We start from the raw sequence: 22,702 nt of genomic DNA on the forward strand, positions 1-22,702 counted from the left end.
ATAAAACATATAAAAAATCATGTTAAAATTAACCAAAACCATAAAGAAGGCGTGTATCATATGTGTGAATACTGCAATAACATCGTTTCTCAGCGAAGGTACAAAAATCTTCAATGTGCCCAATATACTTGCGATCGTACAGAAATGATTGACACCACGGCTATCACAACAAAACTATTGCACTATGCGACAGGGAAAACAAGTGAAATAGACATAAGGGGGCGTGAGTTACTCAGAATGCATAAATGGCGCTGTCCGCAAGCGAGGGGTATAATTCAGCGCTCGTCCTTTTCGCCGTCGTCATTGTTAGCGTGGACAGCAAAAATGGAATGCGACTATCACGGTCAGCTTTGGACATTTTGGTTCCCAGGGAAGCAAGGAATACAGAGTAGTGAGATCCATCATCGCATGATGTCGGTGTGCCAGAACAAAGTTTCCTCAAGACGTACCGTATCCTGTTGGTTGGATAGGGAGCAATGGAGTGGAAACTGCGGCCATAGGAGTCAGCGCGGGACAATCAGCAATATCGCATACAGCAGCAAATGTGGCAGCCGTGTCGAATTTGATCATGGCGAATAGTTGCATAACGTTCAACAAGATGCGGGAAAACACAGGGCTCGCGCCAGGAACATTGCAGGCGATTGTGCATGGTGATGTGGAAATAACAAATGTGTGTGGAAAGTAGATGGACCTCGGACTACGCGTTGCTTGACAAGATCAAGGACGCAATCAGGTACCAACATGTTGTGCTCCAACACCAACAAAGACTCGTTTACCAAAGCCCTACGGGACCTCTCAGCCAGATTGCAGAAGTATATTGGCATGGGCGACGATTATTTCTAATCTGATGTACTATATCAGTTTTTGTTAATAAATTGTATTCCGCTCTGTAGCTGCATTTTTGTCATTCATTTCTCTACGACCTTAATATTATGTGTTTAAGTGTAAATCAATGACAAGTCCATCAGCTTATTTCTCCCGTAGTCCAGTTTTCAGAAGATTGTTGCATATACAATATTTTGAAATATATACTGTTAGTACAACACAACTGTTTAAAAAAACAACATTTTACTGCTGATATAGAAGAATAAGACAGAGTGCTTGTAAATTGTGAATTGTTACGACAATTTTTTTTCCTAGAAGCTGTTGAATGTATTGTAGAATGCCGTGTACTTATATCTTGCTTGCTGCCTATGTTTTGAACAAGGTTTTTAAACAACTAAAATCTTGATGTGTTAAAATGTATCTTTTCTTGATTGCCATCAACACTGTACTGCAATTTCGAATATAAATCTTCAAATATCATGTAAAACATATGCTGAGTACCCTATACACGGAAATAAGAAAATTTCTGAAATGTACTTGTAAAAGAATAATGCATTTAATTGTTATAACTATACGAAGTGAATCCACAACTTATTCTACTGGCCGTCTAATATTTGGGCGATAGTTAAGCTTTAATTATAAACTGAAGAATGAAGACAAATGTTAATACACACAAACACACGCACACACACATATATATATATATATGTGTGTGTGTGTGTGTATATATATATATATATATATTATTGTCACATTCCACTATTTTGTTTTTATTACTAAAGGCATACTTTGAAAAAAATGGGGCTATTAAAAAATACGGTACAAAGTCCGAGGTCCGGACTCGTCGGGACTTCGGGAATTCCGGATTTGGGACTTTTCCGGATATTGGATCATCAGTTTAAATCTAGTAAGTTGGCATGTAGAAATTGTAAAATTAAAAATATGAGATCGTGATTAATGAAATAATGAAGTGTTTATGATCTAAAAGATATCAAAATTTATAAGAAAAAAATGCTTAATATTTATTTGTTTACTTTAAATTGTATGTTCATTCAACGTTAAGTTCAAATATTGTATGTTCAACGTTAAGTGCATTTCGTTCAACGTTAAGTTGTTTAAATTACTTTGTTTTTGCGCTAATATTTTCTCTTTAATTCTATAGATAGACTTTATTTCTTGTTCAAATAAATGGTATATAAGTAAATAATATAGATACGTAATGGTATACTAGTAACAAAGTTCCATTGTTCAAGTCCTGTAATTGCTATGTCAAGAATTCCATCTAACTTGTCAATCTAATTTTTTCCGTTTTCTGTAACTTCTCTGTTGTTTTCTTCACTATCAGTAGTAGTATTTTCTGGATCTTGAACCATACTACAGATTTCGCTGTCCGTTAATCGACTGATGATTGGGGTTTCATCGCAATTTGCGGTATCCGAAATCCTTCAAATTCACGGCTGTCATCTTCATCATCCTACCATGAAATATGGTGGCTGGCCATGAATTATGCCAAGCGCTTCTTAAAGTATTTAGAAACACATCCTCATGAGTAATTTTGGGTGTAAATTTCATTTCAAACAGCCAAGTTAGTGCTAAGTAGAAGAAAATTGCATAAGTAATAAAAGTATCAAATTTAAAGTTGTTAAATAGCTACCTTAAATTTACAAACTCACTCTCTCATCCATACATATATTATATAAATTACCCAATTTACGTTATCAACCCTCGGCGCGTATTTGTTCGCACAGGAGCATAGTACAGAGGCACAAATTAACAAACACTTGCACTTTTAATATTTGCTTTTAAACAAATTAAATAAACGTTGATTCTTTTAATATCTTGAACACATTATTTAAAAAAAATCTGTTCTGGTGCACTGTATGAAAATCCATTTCGTTCCAGCATTCGCCTTAACCAACCTTCACTCGCCTTGAGTTGCGATGTAGGAATATCTTCTTCTCGTGCAGCTGCAAGCGCTCTTATTTGGCACATTTCCCATGTTACTGCGTACCATTGTGCACGCATATCACGAACACACGTGACTACTTTTTTTTAAGTTAGGAAACTTACATTTCGAACCACGAAACGCACGTCTTATTTTGCTCGTTGCCGCCAGTTCATCACGCTTTTGTTTTGCTGCAATAGTTCACATATCTTTCGCCCATATACTCTTGCTGGTGTTCTTTTTCCAGTTTCCTGCTCAAATTCTACGGCTTTCAGATTTAAAAGCCACTGTATAGCTGCTGCATTTCCCCATTTCTAGCACTCTACTTGCTAACTACCACGATTTCCAAATGATACTATGAATGAAAGAGAAAGCTTGAAATTTAGGAATGATCCAAAGAATATGGAGGGGAAAATAATTTCATTACAAAACATAATTTTCCTGGAAACCAGTGTCTGGCGCCAACCAAAGAAAAAACAAATGCATATTCTTTCTTTAAAGATGTTTATTGACTAACTATATTGACTAAAAGAAAAATGGCGATGAGAAAAATATTTTAAAGTAAGAAATTCTTTATTTTTTGGGGAGAGGACATTGTGCGCGTCACATATTTTTACATAAATTTTATCTGTAAAGTTGGAGTGCGGACATTACACGAGCGGATACGCAGTGTAAAATCAACAATGTTTCTACGTAGAATGCTTCAGTTTGAGATGGATGCCAAGCAGCTACGGAGACATATTATTGATCACACAAATTTATGCTAAAATAATTGTTTCTTCAATAACGAGGCATTTTATTGAATGCAGAAGTGAAATTAAGAATCAAAACTCTCCTCATGTGTTATTGGGGGAGGAAAAAAATCAAGTGCACATGAGTAAAGCACACACAAAAAAAGGTTGTTTGTGGCTTTGAGGTCCCGATTTTAGATCATTCCGGATATTGGAATTCGGATCCCGGACTTTGTACTGTATTACTAGAAAGAAAAGATTTTGTGAAGCGGCTATGCACTGTTACGAATACCTACACATATTTCAAGTTCAAAGCAGCTCTGATGCAACATTACTTATGAGACTAGCTACATGACTTTATCTATAGGGCAATATTTTGCATTATTCACTATACAAATATGCCAAAAAATGTGGAATAATCTGTAAAATAAATTTCTTAAAGATAAAAAGAAATTTTAAGTTTTATCATAGTTATTTATAGCTTAACCCGTAACAGGGGACGTGCGGTCTGACGGACCGTGCCACATGGTCCTCCCATCACCCCTATTGCATGCTTTGTCCAAGTGAATGGATTCTTCCCCTAGCTTGACGTTTCGTGACCTTCTTTCTGACCCCTTCTTATCGGAATGCTTTGGCAAGTGTATCTGTTGAAATTCTTCTAGAGCGGTCTGTGAGACCTCACCTCCACCTCAGTGTTACAATTTTCGGCAGTAGTGAACACATGGCTCTGAAGTTAAGTCCCCGGAGATTCATTTATCCTTCTGATCCACGTTATGCAGAAGAACTGACAAAAATTCTAGATGGAGTTGGAAGTGATTTTAGTGAAGAAGATGACTGTGAAGAAAATTTCTGCGAAAAACGGCGAGCAGTGGTTTTGATGTCATCATTGCATCATTCGATAGAAACAGACTCGGAAACACAAAAACCTGAAATAATTGGTTTTTATAACAGAACCAAAGGTGGTGTTGATGCTTTAGATGAAAAATGTTCTGTCCATTCCTGTAGTAGGAGAACAACGCGTTGGCCTATGGCTCTTTTCTACCGGTTAGTAGATATGAGTACAGTAAACGCATACATTTTGCACCAAGGTTATAACCAAAACCCTGTTATGACCAGAACCGTGTTTTCGAAAGAATTAGCGAGAGAATTAGTCCAACCTCTACTACACACGAGAGGGAAAAATCCAAGAATAAATATCGAGAATTGCGCCTGACGATAAAGCGGATTTTAGGAAAAGAAGCTGAGTCTAAGGATGTGGAGCAGTGCACAAAAGAAGCAAAATTAAAATCAAGGAAAACATGTCGTCTGTGCCTCCAAGCAAGAAAAGAAAGACAGTATATTTATGTTTATCTTGCCAAGACCCTGTTTGTTTGGAATGCACGCAAAAGTTATGCAATGAATATGCTAAAGAAGACGAAAACTAAATTGTTTACTATCAGAAAATCGGTGAGATACTGATATTTTAGGCACTGTCAAAATTTTTCTGTATTGTGCTACATCCAATTTTCTGCGGTTAAAATTTGCTTTGAATATTAACAATTATAGATAAAATAGGTAATTCAAAACAGATGCATTCTTATTTTTAGTTTTATAGAATTTAGTGCAGCATATGATTTTCAATGAAAAATATGAGGCTATGGGGAAATTTTCTGGGAAAACTTTAATTTCACTTTAAAGTGTAAAAACATATTTTCTTTTCAGAGTAAAATGTTCAAAGAACATCTAAGTGAAATATCATGATGATATTTTAATTAGACGATTTTTAAAAATTTATTATAATGCGCGGTCTCTGAGACCGCACGTCCCCTGTTATGTTCAACTTTTTCACCTCCCCTGTTACGGGTTAATAACGAGGAGCAGATGTGCCTTATCTAAAAACTATCCTAGTATCGTTTTCATTCCTCGCTAAAACAGTATTTTCGAAACACGTTCTGTGATTTTCAAAACAAAGTTCAGTATATGACATCAAGAATGGTAATTCCGGTGGGAAAGCATAACAGAAATCTTTTTCAGTTATATTCTTTAGCACTTCAGCTTCTTGACTGCACCCCAATTATTTCCATAGTGAACGATTAGAAAACAGTATAAACAGGTCGATTAGTAATGCACAAATAATTTACAGAAAGTGTCTAATTGATGAATATAATAAATAATATCGTAAATGCATAAAAGAAAAATCGGAGCGCTGTTTGTCAGAACTGTCCAGTCGCTGATACCTGGTAATTCGGTCCGAGTTTCGAATCCCACGAACAGGCTGCCCGTATGGGTGTCTTCATGGTTTCAACATGCGGAACGTGTATACGAAACAGTTTCTCCTAGAAAGCCCTCATCGAAGGCACCTCTCCCCTTAGGCAGATAGCCCCGAATCTTTACCGTAATACATAAAAAAGCAAACCATAAAGAAAAATAGAAACATGATTTTATTCTGTTAATTGTTTAATACATTCAATAAATTATTAACTGTTCTGATATATATTTACTGCAAGAACATTTTTTATTAGGTAAGAATTTGCAAGCAGTATAAATAAGTATCTAAGTACTGAACAAGATGAATACATGCACTTAACATGTTCCGAAATTTATATGCCTTATATAAGTCAGACTAAATTTTCCTTAAATTGTAAAGTACGACGCTTACGATAAATATTATATATATAAAAAAAAGGAAAATAGGAGATGAGCTTAATGAGCCCAGTTTGTTTAATTTCATGGAGCTCAGTTTATATATTTTCTTAGAAATATATAATGCTTTTGATAATGAACGAAAATTGTTAATTTTGATTATACGATTTTAACCCGTAACAGGGCAGATGAAAAAGTTGAACATAACAGGGGACGTGCGGTCTCAGAGATCGCGCATTATAATAAATTTTTAAAAATCGTCTAATTAAAATATCATGATATTTCACTTAGATGTTTTTTGAACATTTTACTCTGAAAAGAAAATATGTTTTTACACTTTAAAGTGAAATTAATGTTTTCCCAGAAAATTTCCCCATAGCCTCAAATTTTTCGATGAAAATCATATGCTGCACTAAATTCTATAAAACTAAAAATAAGAATGCATCTATTTTGAATTAACTATTTTATCTATATTAGTTAATATTCAAAGCAAATTTTAACCGCAAAAAATTATATGTAGCACATTACAGAAAAATTTTGACAGTACCTAAAATATCAGTATCTCACTGATTTTCTGATAGTAAACAATTTAGTTTTCGTTTTCTTTAGCATATTCATTGCATAACTTTTGCGTGCATTCCAAACAAACAGGGTCTTGGCAAGATAAACATAAATATACTGTCTTTCTTTTCTTGCTTGGGGGGCGCAGACGACATGTTTTCCTTGATTTTAATTTTGCTTCTTTTGTGCACTGCTCCACATGCTTAGACTCAGCTTCTTTTCCTAAAATCTGCTTTATCGTCAGGCGCAATTCTCGATTTATTCTTGGATTTTTCCCTCTCGTGTGTAGTAGTGGTTGGACTAATTCTCTCACTAATTCTTTCGAAAATATCATTCTGGTCATAACAGGGTTTTGGTTATAACCTTGGTGCAAAATATATGCTTTTACTGTACTCATATCTACTAACCGGTAGAAAAAGCCATAGGCCAACGCGTTGTTCTCCTACTACAGGAATGGACAGAACATTTTTCATCTAAAGCATCAACACCACCTTTAGTTCTGTTATAAAAACCAAATATGTCAGGTTTCTGTGTTTCCGAGTCTGTTTCTATCGAATGATGCAATGATGACATCAAAACCACTGCTCGCCTTTTTCGCAGAAATTTTCTTCACAGTCATCTTCTTCACTAAAATCACTTCCAACTTCGTCTAGAATTTTTTTCAGTTCTTCTGCATAACGTGCATCAGAAGGATAAATGAATCTCCGGGGACCTAACTTCAGAGCCATGTGTTCACTACTGCCGAAAATTGTAACACTGAGGTCTCACAGACTGCTCTAGAAGAATTTCAACAGATACACTTGCCAAAGCATTCCGATAAGAAGGGGTCAGAAAGAAGGTCACGAAACGTGAAGCTAGGGGAAGAATCCATTCACTTGGACAAAGCATGCAATAGGGGTGATGGAAGGAACATGTGGCGCGGTCCGTCAGACCGCACGTCCCCTGTTACGGGTTAATCCAATGCTCATATGCAGTGACTTGAAATGCAACAAAAACAAAATAATCAGTTGTACAGAAAAATATAGGGCATTATATAATTTTTTAATATAACAACTCGCTTTAACTTTGTTCCAAAAAGGTCTGTAACGAAGGATAATATATCATAGCATTTATTTTTCAGTGCGTAATCACGTCTTCTCAACTACAAATATCAACACTGAATTATTGCAAGTTTACCCCTCGAATCGCGACTTTACCGGCTTAATTGAAGTCCTGCCTTTAACGTCACTAGATTTTGCTTCATTTGTGATAGTGATAATCCGTAAGGACGAAGGTAGAGATGAACAGGAGTACCATAAGATGACTTGGCAGCCATGTGCTCCGGCTAGCAGTACATGTTGAGTGAACATGTTTGGTAAGTCCAATCTTGCGGTATGCAGGAAAACAGATCACGTGACTCAGAGCGATAAGCGGGAATTGGCGAAGATGAACTTATTTATTGGCTACTTGTGGATCCCAGCGGAGCCTTGCAGCGGATTTTCTCAACTATATTTGGTGTGTTGATTTATTTTTCTGTATATAATTGGTTGCGCCGATTTGATAGCTTAAATATCAGTCTTTTCCTTTCTGTCTTCGTTTTTATCAAAGTATTCCACAGTAGGATACAGAAGATTCACAACTTTATGTCGCTGGTTGTTCATTTTATCGTGTAGTATGCGATATACCGCTTTCAGAGGTTTAGTTTATTTTATAGATAGCTGCTCTAAAATTTGTTATTGCTTTAGTCATTTTTATATTTTGCCATTTTATTGCACGTTACAATTTAAAAGTATCATTTTATTTGCATCCTCTGCGAAATAACTATCTTATTAAAAGTTGTAGGTAGCATACTACATGATTATCCAAAGTTCATACTGTAGCAATCAAATGCATTTTTTTCTATACCAGAATTACTTTTATGTTTCTATCTATGCTAATAATTCTGACGACTTTCTCTTAAAGAATATCGGAAAACACTAAAAGGACTTAATGATAATTTCATAACAGTGAGTAGATGCAAGCAAACATATTAAAAGTGAAGCATTTTTTACGAACTATTAACATGATTTTATCTAAGAAAGACCACTGCATCTAATATCTTAAATAGAATAAAAGAACGATATGTTTACATAAAATGTGATCGGCAGTAAAATTAAAAGATTATTTATAAAGTATGTGTCAAATGTATTTAGAAATGTACTTTATAAATTTTAAAAGAATAGACAGGGTACATAAAATTTATTAATTAGATATAACTTGAAATACTTTTATTTTTATTTGAAAGAATCGGATTCATTATTGAAAAGTAATATATATACATAGATAGATAGATTATTTATAGCTATTTTTATTTTTGGCGGACTTTAAATAGCTTAATTTTTTAATCAACAACAAATAGGTTTAATTTCAAAGTTAAAAGTATTTTGCGTTTTGCTGAGCGAAACACTTTGGAGCATTAAAGATAAAAATTCATTATTTCTAATAGCTGTAACACATTGTTTAAGTCTGAGTTTGTTAATCCAAAATTCCTGAAATTTCCCGAAAACAGGAAAAAAACTTTCAAAACTCAAAATTTCTTTCTTAAAGTACACATATTTGTGAGAAAGGTTATATGCGTTGAAAATTCGAAGTGCACGCGCATTTTCCAACAGTGCACGCAGCAATCATACAGATTTACTGTTTAGTAATAAAAGCTATTTTCTTAATTTTAAAAGTTACCACTTACTTTCTGCACATAAAAGTCCAAAGTACGGTTTCTTGCAGGAACATGTAAAGCCACTTTCAATAACGTAGCATGTACCGCCGTTCTGACAAGGGTTTGACATACAGGGATCTGAAATGCTCTATTAATTACATAAAACGAACTTTTGGTTTCTTAAACAAAAGTAATTAAAATTTTCTACTTTAGATGTTAAACTAAAATGAAACACCTTTCTCACACAACGTTCCTGAATAAGGTGATTTGCACTTGCATTCGTAGTCTTCGTTAACCATGTGACATGAGCCGCCATTTCTGCACGGATTTGTATCGCAAATATCTAAGAAAAACAGACACAGATGAGAAATTATTTGAATCATAAAAGATAAATGTTGAATTCACAATTTTTTAAATTTAATTTTAAATTATTTTTTTTTTAAATGCTGAAGCTATAAGCAAACATACGGGTGTGCAGATGTTCACAGTAAAAGTCAAAATAAATTAGATGCAAAGTGTGGCAGATGAAAATGTGGTCATTCCTTAGAAAGAGAAGGGAAAGAAGAAAGAAAAATAGAGAAAAGCAAAATCGTATAAAGATACGAATATAAAACATACCCTATCGGGTTATGTTTTATATTCGTATCTTTATAAATGTGGGTAAGGGCTCCAGAGCAGTGGGTTTCGCCGCAGAGCCCATAGACTGTGCTGTTGAAAAGGAAAAGGATGATAAAAATGTCAAGCCCGCTACGGAGCCTGAGATTGAATCCAAGAACGAAAAACTCCCTCCATTTTCTGCCCAACAGCGGAGGTCAAATGGAGCGATCTAAGAGGTCTTTTTTCAAAAGCGGTGTAAAGAATTATGTAGAAGTTTTGACTAGGGATAAAATAACCTTAATTTTCGACTCTTCACATCATACAAATCGAGCATTTGCTGTTCTGACGAAATACGAGTTGCAGTTTAGCGCATTCCGACCGAAGAAAGATACTACACTTAAATTAGTTATTTGTGGTTTTCGGATGATTCGCCTTTGGATGACATCAAGGCGGAGCTAAACAAAGATGGGTTTCCTGTTATCAGCGTATCACAGTTCACCAGGAAAGTCGACAGTATTGCTGTTAAACTCCCAGTTTTCTTCCTTCTTTCAAAAGAAAAGACGAAGGTACGATCATTTATAGGAAGAAAACTCTACTCGATCTCCGAGTCAAGTTTCGTAGATGTAGGAGCAATCTAAACACTACGATGTGTTTCAGATGTCAGCGATACGGACATGGGCTGTTCCTCAAGTCCACAGGGTCAGCTGACTTACACCTGATATAAATGATACACCAACTTATGACCGATGTGAAAAAAATTACGTGGCCTCATTAGACTTAGACTGATAATATTACCGAGATATTGCAAAGCGCTACGTTGCCAGTTCTTGACTTCAAGCCCTAGAGCACATGACATGTAGAATTCTGGATGTGGAGGCTAGCTCTGAAGAGAAAACGGAGTAAAGGAAAAGGAAAGAAGTACCAAGGAGGAACAAGATCAAAGCATCTGACATGATCTCAACAGGGACGAGAGTAAAGAGTTTTCCATAAGGATCCTAACACAGGTGCAATGATAAACACGAAAGAAATGCAATATACTAAACTTACTTCAGTGACTATACAAAATACAATTCAACAGAATCAAACTACGAAAATTACAACACATTTTCAATACAACAGTTCTACCTAAAACTAGACAACGAATTAACAATACAACACAACTAATGCAACACTTCTACGTATAATACAACAGAACTTCAGTCACGACAACTTCTAATGAACTACATCCAAATAGCTTAGAAACAGCAAAGTAATAATCAGATGGATTGGGAGTATAGACATTTGAGGAACTAAATGATGAAATTGTCGTCTCTACCCATGAAAGTGTGAGCTGATAGTGGCCGGATGCTTCGATCTTCAAAAAACCTTCATAATTAAACACTTCAGAATAATTCACGAAATCGCAATGTACGGCTTTGGTAAAGAATTGTTCATTGGATCTTTTGGATGCAGTCTGGAATAGTCTCAAGTTTTAAGTCTCTGTGCAAAAGTTTATTTCGAATAAGATAGCGGGAATCAGTAATAATACGTAACAATTTACGTACTGCTTTTTATTCTGTATTACTTACAATTGGTGTAGTTGATTTTTAGTAGCCGTACTCCATGCAGGAGCTGCATAGCAGAGTATTGGCCGAATGCAGGTGGTGTAGATGTGCCTCTTGGTACTCAGGTTAAGTTTAGAGTATTTTCCTACGACTGGGAGAAATCTACACATAATACCTATGACTTTGCTTTTAACACTATTAATATGCTAATTCCGAAGTCAAACAACAAAAACAACTATTACTACGGTTAGACTAAGTGAGACGTTGATTTACTCTAATGCGTAAATATTTTGCCTTTATGACCGATGGTACTGGTTCTTAAAAGAATTTTATCCCAAAATTCCTAAACTTCGTACTGCTGAACAAGCTTCTACGTTGCTCAAGGACTATAACAAAACTGTTTCATCTCGGAAATTCGATGCTCCTATAACTACTGTGCCGAACGATTCTTCTGCACTCTCAGCAATGGACTTTGACAAAATTAAAGGTGTTATCAACAGATTACTAACATTTGTTGAACAATTCAAGAAAAGGAAGACTGCAGCAGAAAAAGATGACTAATCTAGTTAAATCTAGCATCGAGAGATGGCACCATATACGGTGACCTTTTTCCTCTGCCCTACTTCGTTTGGGGCCACTCCTTTTTAAGCTTCCTCCGTTTATCTTCAGAGATTTTCCCACGTCCGGAGTTTTATACGTCATGTGCCTTCGAGCTTTTCTTCAAGAACCGGCAAAGTTGCTTCTTGTTGTTCGGTATATTAAAGAGTCTAAATCTAATACTGCTATGTGTAGTTTCCAGAATCTCAGATTTTCAGCTGTTTAGTGATATACATCATTGGTTTGAAATTTACTTTTGAAAATCTTTTTTGGAAATCTAAAAGGACCATTTGTAGTCCAAGGACGATAGTTGAGAAACAATCAGCTCTAGTGTAGGATTGGGTGCCTCTTCGATTAGCGACACATTTTGGGGATGAAACCTCATTTCTGATTACCATGATAGTTTTAACTTTCTTTTAGGTTCCTGATTTTTTTAATGAAAATAAATTGATGTGTACATGGACAAAGTTAAGGCAGTGTGCAATGTCTAGTTTGTGCAATTCTCTGATTTTTTAAGTAAAAATTGATCGATGTGCACAGTAACATAGAGTTTACGCAATTCTTTGACTTCTTATTTCGGTTTTGAGTAGCTGCAATCTTGAAATTGTGCCTTCCTGGCGCCGATTTTGGCCTCCAAAATAATCGCCAATAAACAAAGGCACCAAATTGTAAACTTTAACCAAACAATCGCCTGTCAACGAAACTACTGGAAAAGAAATGACATCACTATTAGGTGGAACTAATAAGACGATTTAAATAACGTATGTGATTGGCTATTTCATTTGAATTTTAAACTGGTGTCAGTTTTTATAAACAAATACTCTATAAAATGTGTTACGCCTGGTAAATTGCTACATCTAGCTGAATATGCATAAATACACATAAGGCTGGATTAACCATTACGCAACATATGCAGCTGCATAGAGAGTCAAGGAAAGGGGTCACCACAAAAATGCCCTTAGGTATACAGAAAAAGGACACCAACAATTATGCAGCTAAACCAAAACCGCGAAAAATAAATAATAAAAAAATATATATAAAATTGATGAAAAATGAAAGAAAAATTTCTAAATTTTTAACATCTATTGAGAAAAGTTTCATTTTAGAAGAAAATATTAATGTAACATATAATATTGATAATTATACATCGCGACTGTCGAAGCAGAGTACATAATATTATACACAAATAATTAGGAAAATGAAATTCAAAGGCATATTTTTACAGTGTACTAAAATAGGCACCATCCAATTCCGATAAATAATACTCAAAATGCCTTCGCGCAACTCCAGCACGATCCAAATCATTTATTAGGTGCGGTTAGAAAATAAGAGTTACATTTCAGCAACGTTTTCGATATGAAGACTGGAAAATGTAGATTTTGCAAAAATGTATTCCGTTTTGAATAAAACAAAACCTTAAAGATTATTTTACTTCTAAATTAAACATTATGCAACAGCTAAGTGTTATAAATATGAACCTAAGTAAGTATTTTAAGCTAGAAGCATGGTCAATAAAATTTTACAGAATCGCGCTTTTAATTTCTTACAAATTTGATAGCATTAGGAAGAGCGAGATTAGAAAGTTAATATCATTAAGGACTCATACACCTTAAAACTCATAAAGTGTTCGAATAGGTGACTGGTGCAAGAATTGGGATAACTTATTTATTTTAAAAGCAATTACTACCAAGTTTTTACAGCTGACTACATCATATAGCTGCTTTCTGAAATAGTAATCAGAAAGTTTGTGTTGCCACAAATATTTTTATAATTTAATCCGCTTTATGACAACATTTTTCGTCATGTTTCCAACTTGCGCGCACATTTTAAAACATTCTGTTTCATAATTTAATTCCATGTTTAATATATGGCTTTTATAACATTTACTACTGTAAACCTAAAATTCTAAAAATTTCCTGTTAAATTTTTGTTTTATTTTGAGTTGAGTTTATAAAATAAATTTTATTAACAAAATTTGTAATATTTTCGTCCATAAAATGTTTCAGTATTAAAATATTCATCAGATTGTTGGTTCAGTTAGAAAATAGTGCCCATATAAAGAATTCCATAACATTTGAAGTATGTACCATTAGCCATTTTTAAAATGTCATGCGCGCAATGTGGAAACATGGCGAAATATTGTGTCACAAAGAGGATTAAATTACAAAAATATTTGTGGCAACACAAACTTTCTGGTTACTAGTTTCCAAAGCAGCTATATTATGTAGTCCGCTGTTAAAAGTTCGAAATAATTGCTTTTAAAATAAATAAAATATCCCAATTCTTGCAACAGTCACATATTCGAAGATCATGAGGGGTTTAATGTGTATGAGTCCCCTTAAGTAAACAAGATTAATTATTCATGATGTGAAAGTGTTCAAAGGAACCCAGTTGATTAAATGCAGAAGCTTTACCGACAAATTTGGTGGGAAAGTTTCGAAAATGCATAATAAAGTATATGAAATAACCTGTAAAGCTAAATAATAAAAATAAATGTCAGTTGTCAGTTGTCATGTCAGGAATTGGGAACAAAGCTTAGTGAAACAGAATTTCTTTCAATAATAGGCCATAAAGAGACTCTAACAAGGAGGAAACTCCATCAGACGAGACTTCTTAAGCAGGTATGGTCTGAATGGAAAGAACAGTATTTACAGCAATTAAGAAACAATCATCCTTTTTAAATCTTCTGAGCGCAGCGTTAAAAAAGAAGACATTGCTTTTGTAAAAGGATCAATTAAAAGCAAAAGTTTTAGGACATGGATATCGTTGAAGATGTGCCAACTGGAAGAAATTCACGTGTGAGAACTTGCTACACTCAAAAGACAATTTAGAAGATTTATTCAGCTTGTAAATCCTTTTGAAATCTGAACTTTAAAACATATTAAGTTGATGTATAGCCATTTATTGCATTTCTTTATTTACTGGTATCATTTTCTTGTATTTTTTATTATCAGTAATGATAGAAAGTTTGTTTGTTCATTTCATTAATAATATGAATTTCATAACTGTTTATCAAATTTATTTAATGAGTTTCACTTTTTTACGCTTATTGCGCTAACGTTTATTTTACTATTAGGTTATAATAGTTATACAAAAGATATTAATTTCTTATATTCTGATGGTTGTTATGTACATTCTTGTACTCATTAATACGAGTACAGGTACGGAGAGCTGTGGAAAATGTTCAGCAGAGCGCTCCACAGCCCGTATATAGTTAATTAAACGTTTCAGTTCTGTGAAAGTGAATAGATTTGACTTCTATGAGCAGTAGCTTCACGAGAATTAAACAAGATATTAATGTGTTTATCAAATTTATTTTGATTCATAAAATTTTTAATGAAAAATTAATTTGTTTATTTGAATTCCACATGACACCAAAAACCAGTACTTAATGATATTACTGTCATGCACATACTCGGTAAGGGGATGCTACCGACCAAGCCTGCCGGAAGAATAGTCAAGCCAACGATTTGTAGCTGAAAGGAGAGAGGAGAAAACCTGGCAAAGAGAAGAAAAAGCGTGCTTGATGCGAGAAGGACGGCTTGCTCGTGGGAAAAAATTGAAATTAGTTTGGCTGTATTCAGAGAGTTTTTTTTTTTTTTGTTAAGAACTGAAAGGTGCAATGTATTACTTGTGCATTTAATGTAATTGTGAATAAAAACAATACTTTGTGAAAAGATAATATGTATTTACAAAATTAAAATATAGCTCATGTTATTGTTAAACTGCATAAGTGTCCCAGTTTATTTCCTGCAAATAGAGTTGACTAATGACATTCATAAGTGGATGGAAACGAACCGACAAAGATGAATTGGTCTAGAGATCGTTCTTGACAGTGGTGGCAGCTGGCCGGATGTAGATTTGTCGACTCGGAAAAAGCTCAAGTGAATTCCTTACAAATGCTGCGAAGCCTATTAAGTGGAATAGTTATCTTCTACCGGGTTCTCTCGTTAAGTCTATTATTTATGATTTTGTGTTTATGAAAAATTGTGCTGTTAATGTAAGGGTACACTTTGACAAGTATTTTATAACACAAAAATTATCAGTGTGATTATCATATGAGACTTGAATTACCTTGCAAGTGCATTTATCTTTTATTATATGAGTGAATGATCATTAATTTAAGCAATGCCTGTGTTTTATTTATGAGATATGATTGCATTAATTTTGAAATGCTTATATATAAACATACATGCTTTTTATTTATTGAATATTTGGATGTTGTGCATATTTAATGCAGTTAGCATGTGTTTATGATTCAACAGAAGTTAAGGATTTAACTTGATGTATAATTTTATGTAAGGAGATTTAGTTTTATTTTCCTGATATTTTAATTAAGTTGAACATAAAGTCGCATAATGTCATTTTGGGCCAAATCTAAAAAGGCTTATCTAGTCGCCCTTGCACAAGAGTTTGGTGTTGAAGTGTTGCCTACATTTCGAATTTTGGACTTGAGGGAAAAACATTCTTGCTAGTGAAAGCTATGCGGAGCAGGTAGCAAAGGATCTTTTGACTGTTATCATTACAGATAGGGAGGCAAAGGAGGAAAGGCAAGAAAGGGAATATAAACTACAGTTAGAGGCAGAGGAGAGGATTGCCATTGAGAAGTATAAGATAGATTGTCAGGACAGTTACTCGAATAGGGGTACTACACCCGGAACGGGGGGAGAATGGGAAGGAAAGATCAGCAGAAGGGTTAACAAGGACAATCAGATTATTAGCAGTAAAGGTTCCAAGTAGAGCTGATGGCTGGGACTATTTCTTCTCCAGGTTAGAAAGAGCTTATGTCAATGAAAGTGTCCCTGATGAGTATAAGGCCAAAATTTTGATTTACCTTTTAGGAGATAAAGCGTCAAATTTATTAACATTGATAAGCGAGGATAAGTATGGGAATTATGAGGAAATAAAGGAAAGTGTGTTGAAAGAATTTAAACCTTCACCTCAGGTATACCTGGAGAATCTCAGAAAAGCAAGACGAAGTTCAGAAGAGACTTTTGGCAAGTTTTCTACTAGAATTACTCTCATGTGGGAAAATTATGTGAAATCAAGGGAGGTGACAGACTTTGAAGGTCTTAATCAGTTGGTGCTAGCGGACAAAATCTACCAGACCCTTGATACGGAAACTGCAGTACACATATGTATAAGGCAGAAAGACTTGTGGTTCAAGCCAAGAGAGCTTGGAAAGGAGTGTGACATATTCTTTGCGGCTGAAGGGAAGGCCAACAACGTACCTAGGGAAGCTTGTGAAACTAAGATTTTAAATCAGGCAGTAGGTGAGGAACTTAAGGTCGAAGAAAGACGAGGAAGTCAGCATAGGTCAGAAGCCATAGGGAAAACCACAGGAAACGAACATGTTTTGTATGTGGTTCAGCTTCACATTTTAAAAGGCACTGTCCTCAGATTAAAGTTTCTAGGCAGTATAACAGAAATGAGGAAAAGCATAAAACCAGGGTAAACTGGCTAAAAAACGATCAGGATAATGATATCCTAGAGGACAAAGTTGTGACAGCTCGTGTGGATCCTTTGAGGAAGTCAGGAGATGTAAACAACTATAAGCTACGTAAGTTGAAAAGGGTTCCTATTAGTGTGAATGGAACAATAGGGAAGGCTATCATTGATTCAGGAACGGAAATTACAGTGGTTAAGAAAGAGTTAACCAAAAGTCTCCGACTGGAGGAAGGATCGAGTATATATTTGAAAGGTATATTTGGTCCAGCTGTTAAATGCCCTTTGGTAAGAATTCCACTGAGTATCACTGTAGGAGAATGTACCAATGTCACACATCAAGAGATTTTATGTGCAGTTGCAGAATCGCTGGCAGAGGAGGTGTTGCTTCCTCCGGAAATATTCACCATGTTAGGAGGTCGGTTATATGACACAGGTGAAGGGGTGGAAAACTTACCTGAAGAAACCACAAACATCCCAGAGGTTAGGAGAAAGGAAACGTCTGTGAAGGTAAACACAGGGAAACTAGAAGGAAACACTAGTATGGAAAGGAATCTCAATGAGAAATGGAAGGTGGAATCAATTGAAAGCCAAAAACCTCAGCCAGGAAGACTATGTAGAGCGGATGTATTTAGAAGAGAGCATGAGACTTGTGAATCTCTGGTAGGAGCATGAGAGAATGCTCAGAAAGAAAGGGGAATTATTATACAGTGGATAACTTTCTCTTTCGTAAGGACAAAATTCTTTGGGAAAATGTGGGGCAATTAGTTGTACCTAAGAGTCGAAGGGAGGAAGTCTTGCAGTTAGCACATTGCTCGGTGTTTAATGTAAACGTGGGGGTAAAGAAGACTGTGGAGAGAATTAGATACTCTTTCTATTGGCAAGATCTGAGGCTAGACGTTCAGAAATTTTGCGAAGCATGTAAAGAGTGCCAGTTGACTAGACCAATTAAAACTGTTGATAAGACACCAATCACCCTAGTAACGAGGCCAGATCTGCCCTTCCAAATTGTAAACATTGATGTGATAGGTCCAATTGATCCTCCCAGTTCTAAGGGTCGTAAGTATATATTATGTTTAGTTGATCAGCATACCAGACGGACAGAAGCAATACCTCTAACTGGCCTTTCCGCCAAGTCGACTTGTGAGGAGTTATTATATATTTTTTAAGAACGGGTATTCCAAATGTAATTGCATGTGACAATGGAACAAATTTTAAAGCAGATTTGACTCAAGAATTTGAGAGACGAATAGGGGCTAGTCCTAAATTTTCGACCCCTGGATATCCTCTAGCTAATGGATTAATTGAACGGTTTAATGGTACTTTAAAAAGAATGTTGCATCATGTCATCAGAGAAGAAGGTAGAGGGTGGCATTTGCAAATTCCTTATGTGTTGTGGGCCTGGCTAGGTTTGAGAAGGCAGCGGAGCAAGCAAAGCTCACAGTCCAAATTCCACAAGAGAGGACAGCACACTATCATAATTTAAGGTCTACCATAAAAACATTTAAGGTGGGAGATAAGGTGATAGTCCTGACTCCCGATTCTAATAACAAGCTTTATGCTAGGTGGCAGGGTCCTCCAAATATATTGGAATAGAGAAGTTCTCACTCTTGTGTAGTACAAATGCCGATGGAAACAAAAGACATGTTTATCAGAGTAAGATTAGATCTTATGTATGTAAGAACGATTGTAAATTATTTAATTGTTATTAGACAAAATATCTATTGAGAAAATGGCAACAGCTAATTTCTGGATGTCGTTCTATTTATAATTTTAAAAATATACTTTCAGATGATGTACCCTTCAAATGTTTAACGGTACGATGCAGTAAGTACATTTTTTATGTTATGTACGTTTACGAATACGTTACGTATAGGTTATTAAGATTTATCTTCAAATAAATGTTTGTCTTTTACAACCATTTTACGAGTGATTAATTTAACTACAAAAGGAAGTTAACATAAATCAGAAGCGGGATTATTCTGAAACCTAAGCCTAAAGCTACAAGAATTTGCTATTACGTAAATAAATTGAAAAGAATTTGAATTTCAAGGTATGTACATTAATTGATGTAACATAATCATTATAGAATTTAATTTTGTTATTTTTTTATCATTTTGGAAAGAGAGCTTATTATTTTCTTTAAATTTTTAAATATATTTAGAACGTCAAACAAACTTATAAAATACCAATAATTGTGTTCTACTAAGTTGTCTAATTGGAAGTTAATAAAAATAGCATATATATATAATTTGCATTTTAATGAGTACGAAAATGTCTATTTTCGGTAAGGCAATGAAATGCGATTTAAGAATATTAGCTGAAGAATTGGGAGAAGATGTAAATGAGAGTCATAAAATGAGCGATTTGAAAAAGATAATTTTGGCTAGCAAAGAGTACGATGAAGAATGCGCCAAAGAATGGTTAAACATTATAATAAATGAAAGAAAGGAAAAAGAAGAAATTGAAGAACGAAAACGTGAAGAAGAAATTGAATAACGTAAACGAAAAGAAGAATATGAGGAACGAAAACGAAAGTATGAAATGGAATTTGAACTGCAAAAACTACGTATTAAAGCAGAAAGTTGATCTACAAATTCTGGCACCAATGAAAATGCTAGTGGTACGCACATGAATCCAAAGTTAGAGCTTCATCGTTTGATGCAAAAATTTAAACCTGACGAGAATGATATCAGTTTATATTTAATCATGTTTGAACGTTTGGCTAAACAAGTTGAAATACCCGAAAATACATGGGTTACTCATTTGTTTGGCTTATTGCCGTATGATATTGCTCAGTTAATCGCCAGAGAAACCGATGAGATTGCAAACGATTATAAAGAAGTTAAAAGGATCTTATTAAAACGGTACAAGATGACATCTGAAAAATCTCGCCAAAAATTTTTTACGCACAATAAAAGTGTAGGAAACACATGGAAGAATTTTGCGTATGAGTTAAGAAATTTTTTTCATGAATGGATAAGCGGAATTAAAGTAGATACTTTTGAGAAACTTAGCGACCTTATTGTAGCGGATCAGATAAAACGTAAAATGTCTCCAGAAGTAAAAGAACATTTTATTGACATTTTCAACAATAAACAACCGCGTAAAGAAGGGTCTTACGACAAACGAAACTCTTTTAAAGATGGTCCAGTTGCTACAATGAACGAAAAAAAAAACTATCCTATTACACATAATGAAAAAGGTGAACCAAAATGCTTCAGCTGTAATAATTTTGGACACAACTCAAGGGACTGTCCGCTGCCCAAACCAGTAGTAACATGCCGAAAATGTAATAAAACAGGTCATAAAGCTAAAAATTGTGTTACTAAAGCTGAAAATAATCATTCAAATGATAAAAATTATTCTGTTGAGCAAGTTGGCGAAAATATAGAAGAGAGCAATTCATATTTGAAGAAAGCAAAACTGAATAATTCTGAAGAAGTAGAGGCTTTAATTCATACGGGGTGTTCTTGTTGTCTCTTAAGGACTTCAGTTGCTCAGAAACTTAAAGTGAAACCAGAACCTGCTATGAATGAATTGTACGGTTTTGGAAATCAAAGGGTGCCTGTAGTGACCTCTATAGGAATGATTAAAGCCGATATTGAAGTTGACAATGTAAAAGGCCAAGGCATAAATATATACCTTGTACCTGATAATGCACAGCCAGTTGATCTAATCATCGGACGGACATGACTTAATCTACCTCACATCGCTTATGTCAGAATAGGAAAAAGATTTCACTTCGGATATAGAGAAGATGAAATATTTAGTAACCTCCAAATTGATGAAAAAATAAATAGAGTCTGCCTTAAAGCTCTTGAGGAAAGTGAATTAGAGAAAAATAGTCCTAATGCTGCAAATAAAAATCGTCACTCTGGCCAACTGTTCTCTAAAATGACTTCATGCCAAGGCAAAGACAGAATGACGAAAGTGATTCTGTCTTTAGTCAGAGCCAAGAGGATGTAGATGATAAGCAGCAACTACAACCTCAAAGGCCCGTACGAAGGCAATTACGTTATCCTTACTTCAGGCAATATTGTGGTTATCTATCCATAGGACATCCACGAAACGTTGGACGTGATGGAAGTGAAGATGAACAAAATGAAAGAAAAAACGAAGAAAGAGTTTCAGGAGGTGGAAGAGACAGTCACTGGACTCCTAGACGATTTCATCAAAGGTGCTTTAATAGCAAAACCCACTATCATAGGAATGACACTGAATGCAGTCAAAGTAGAATGGAAGGAGAAGCAACTAGTAAAGATACTGAAGCAAATGACGAAGTACAGCAGCCACGCGGTCAAGGCTCTAGATCTTGTCCACTTTACAGATCAAAAATGGGTTGTCGAAAGCCCCACCAAGCTGATTCACGTGCTAAAAACAGATCTTCGGAGGCCATCATTTCCAGAAATACAGAAGATGATGATAATGACGAGGTTAACGGCGAACTTAAAAGGCCCAAGGGAATAGTGCGCAAACCATTGCGCTATAGAGACTTTGTATAGGACTCATAGAATTTTTTAAAAATTATATTTGATTTTATTTTTTTCCTACCTACTTATTATATTTTGTTGTTGTTTATTTGTTTCTTTAATGTATGACAAGATTTGGTTCAATTGAGAACAATTGAAAAGTCAGGATGGTCGAATATAAGAACGATTGTAAATTATTTAATTGTTATTAGACAACATATCTATTGAGAAAATGGCAACAGCTAATTTCTGGATGTCGTTCTATTTATAATTTTAAAAATATACTTTCAGATGATATACGCTTCAAATGTTTAACGGTACGATGCAGTAAGTACGTTTGTTATGTTATGTACGTTTACGAATACGTTACGTATAGGTTATTAAGATTTATCTTCAAATAAATGTTTGTCTTTTACAACCATTTTACGAGTGATTAATTTAACTACAAAAGGAAGTTAACATATAGTTAGATCCCAAGCAGTAAATGTTATCTTGAAGGGGGAAGAAGAGTTTGGGGAAATTGAATCTACACCTGTCAACAAGGGAGAAAAGAGATTTTCTGAATCTCTGGAAGGATTAGAAATGTCTAATTTAGGTTCAGTCCAAAGGAGTAAAATTTTAGGGCTACTGAGGAAATATCAAACATTATTTACACGTCCAGTGCAACCAGCACGAGTACGTACACACAA

At 34.8% G+C, this 22,702-nt stretch overlaps 1 protein-coding gene across 1 annotated transcript in view; it reads right to left on the reverse strand.

Annotated features, from left to right (window-relative positions):
* The window catches only part of LOC118189391 (uncharacterized), a 307,097-nt gene that overhangs the window by 173,658 nt on the left and 110,737 nt on the right, over nucleotides 1–22,702 (reverse strand). The window contains exons 24-25 of the mRNA XM_085826350.1: nucleotides 9,594–9,701; nucleotides 9,389–9,496 (exon numbers count right to left, since the gene is read on the reverse strand). Of these exons, the coding sequence (XP_085682476.1) occupies nucleotides 9,389–9,496; nucleotides 9,594–9,701 (216 nt within the window). The remainder of the gene's footprint in view (nucleotides 1–9,388; nucleotides 9,497–9,593; nucleotides 9,702–22,702) is intronic.

The sequence above is a fragment of the Stegodyphus dumicola genome, chromosome 11, assembly GCF_044657685.1.
Source record: "Stegodyphus dumicola isolate Sdum_Otavi_A_Nest chromosome 11, ASM4465768v1".
Lineage (NCBI taxonomy): Eukaryota > Metazoa > Arthropoda > Arachnida > Araneae > Eresidae > Stegodyphus > Stegodyphus dumicola.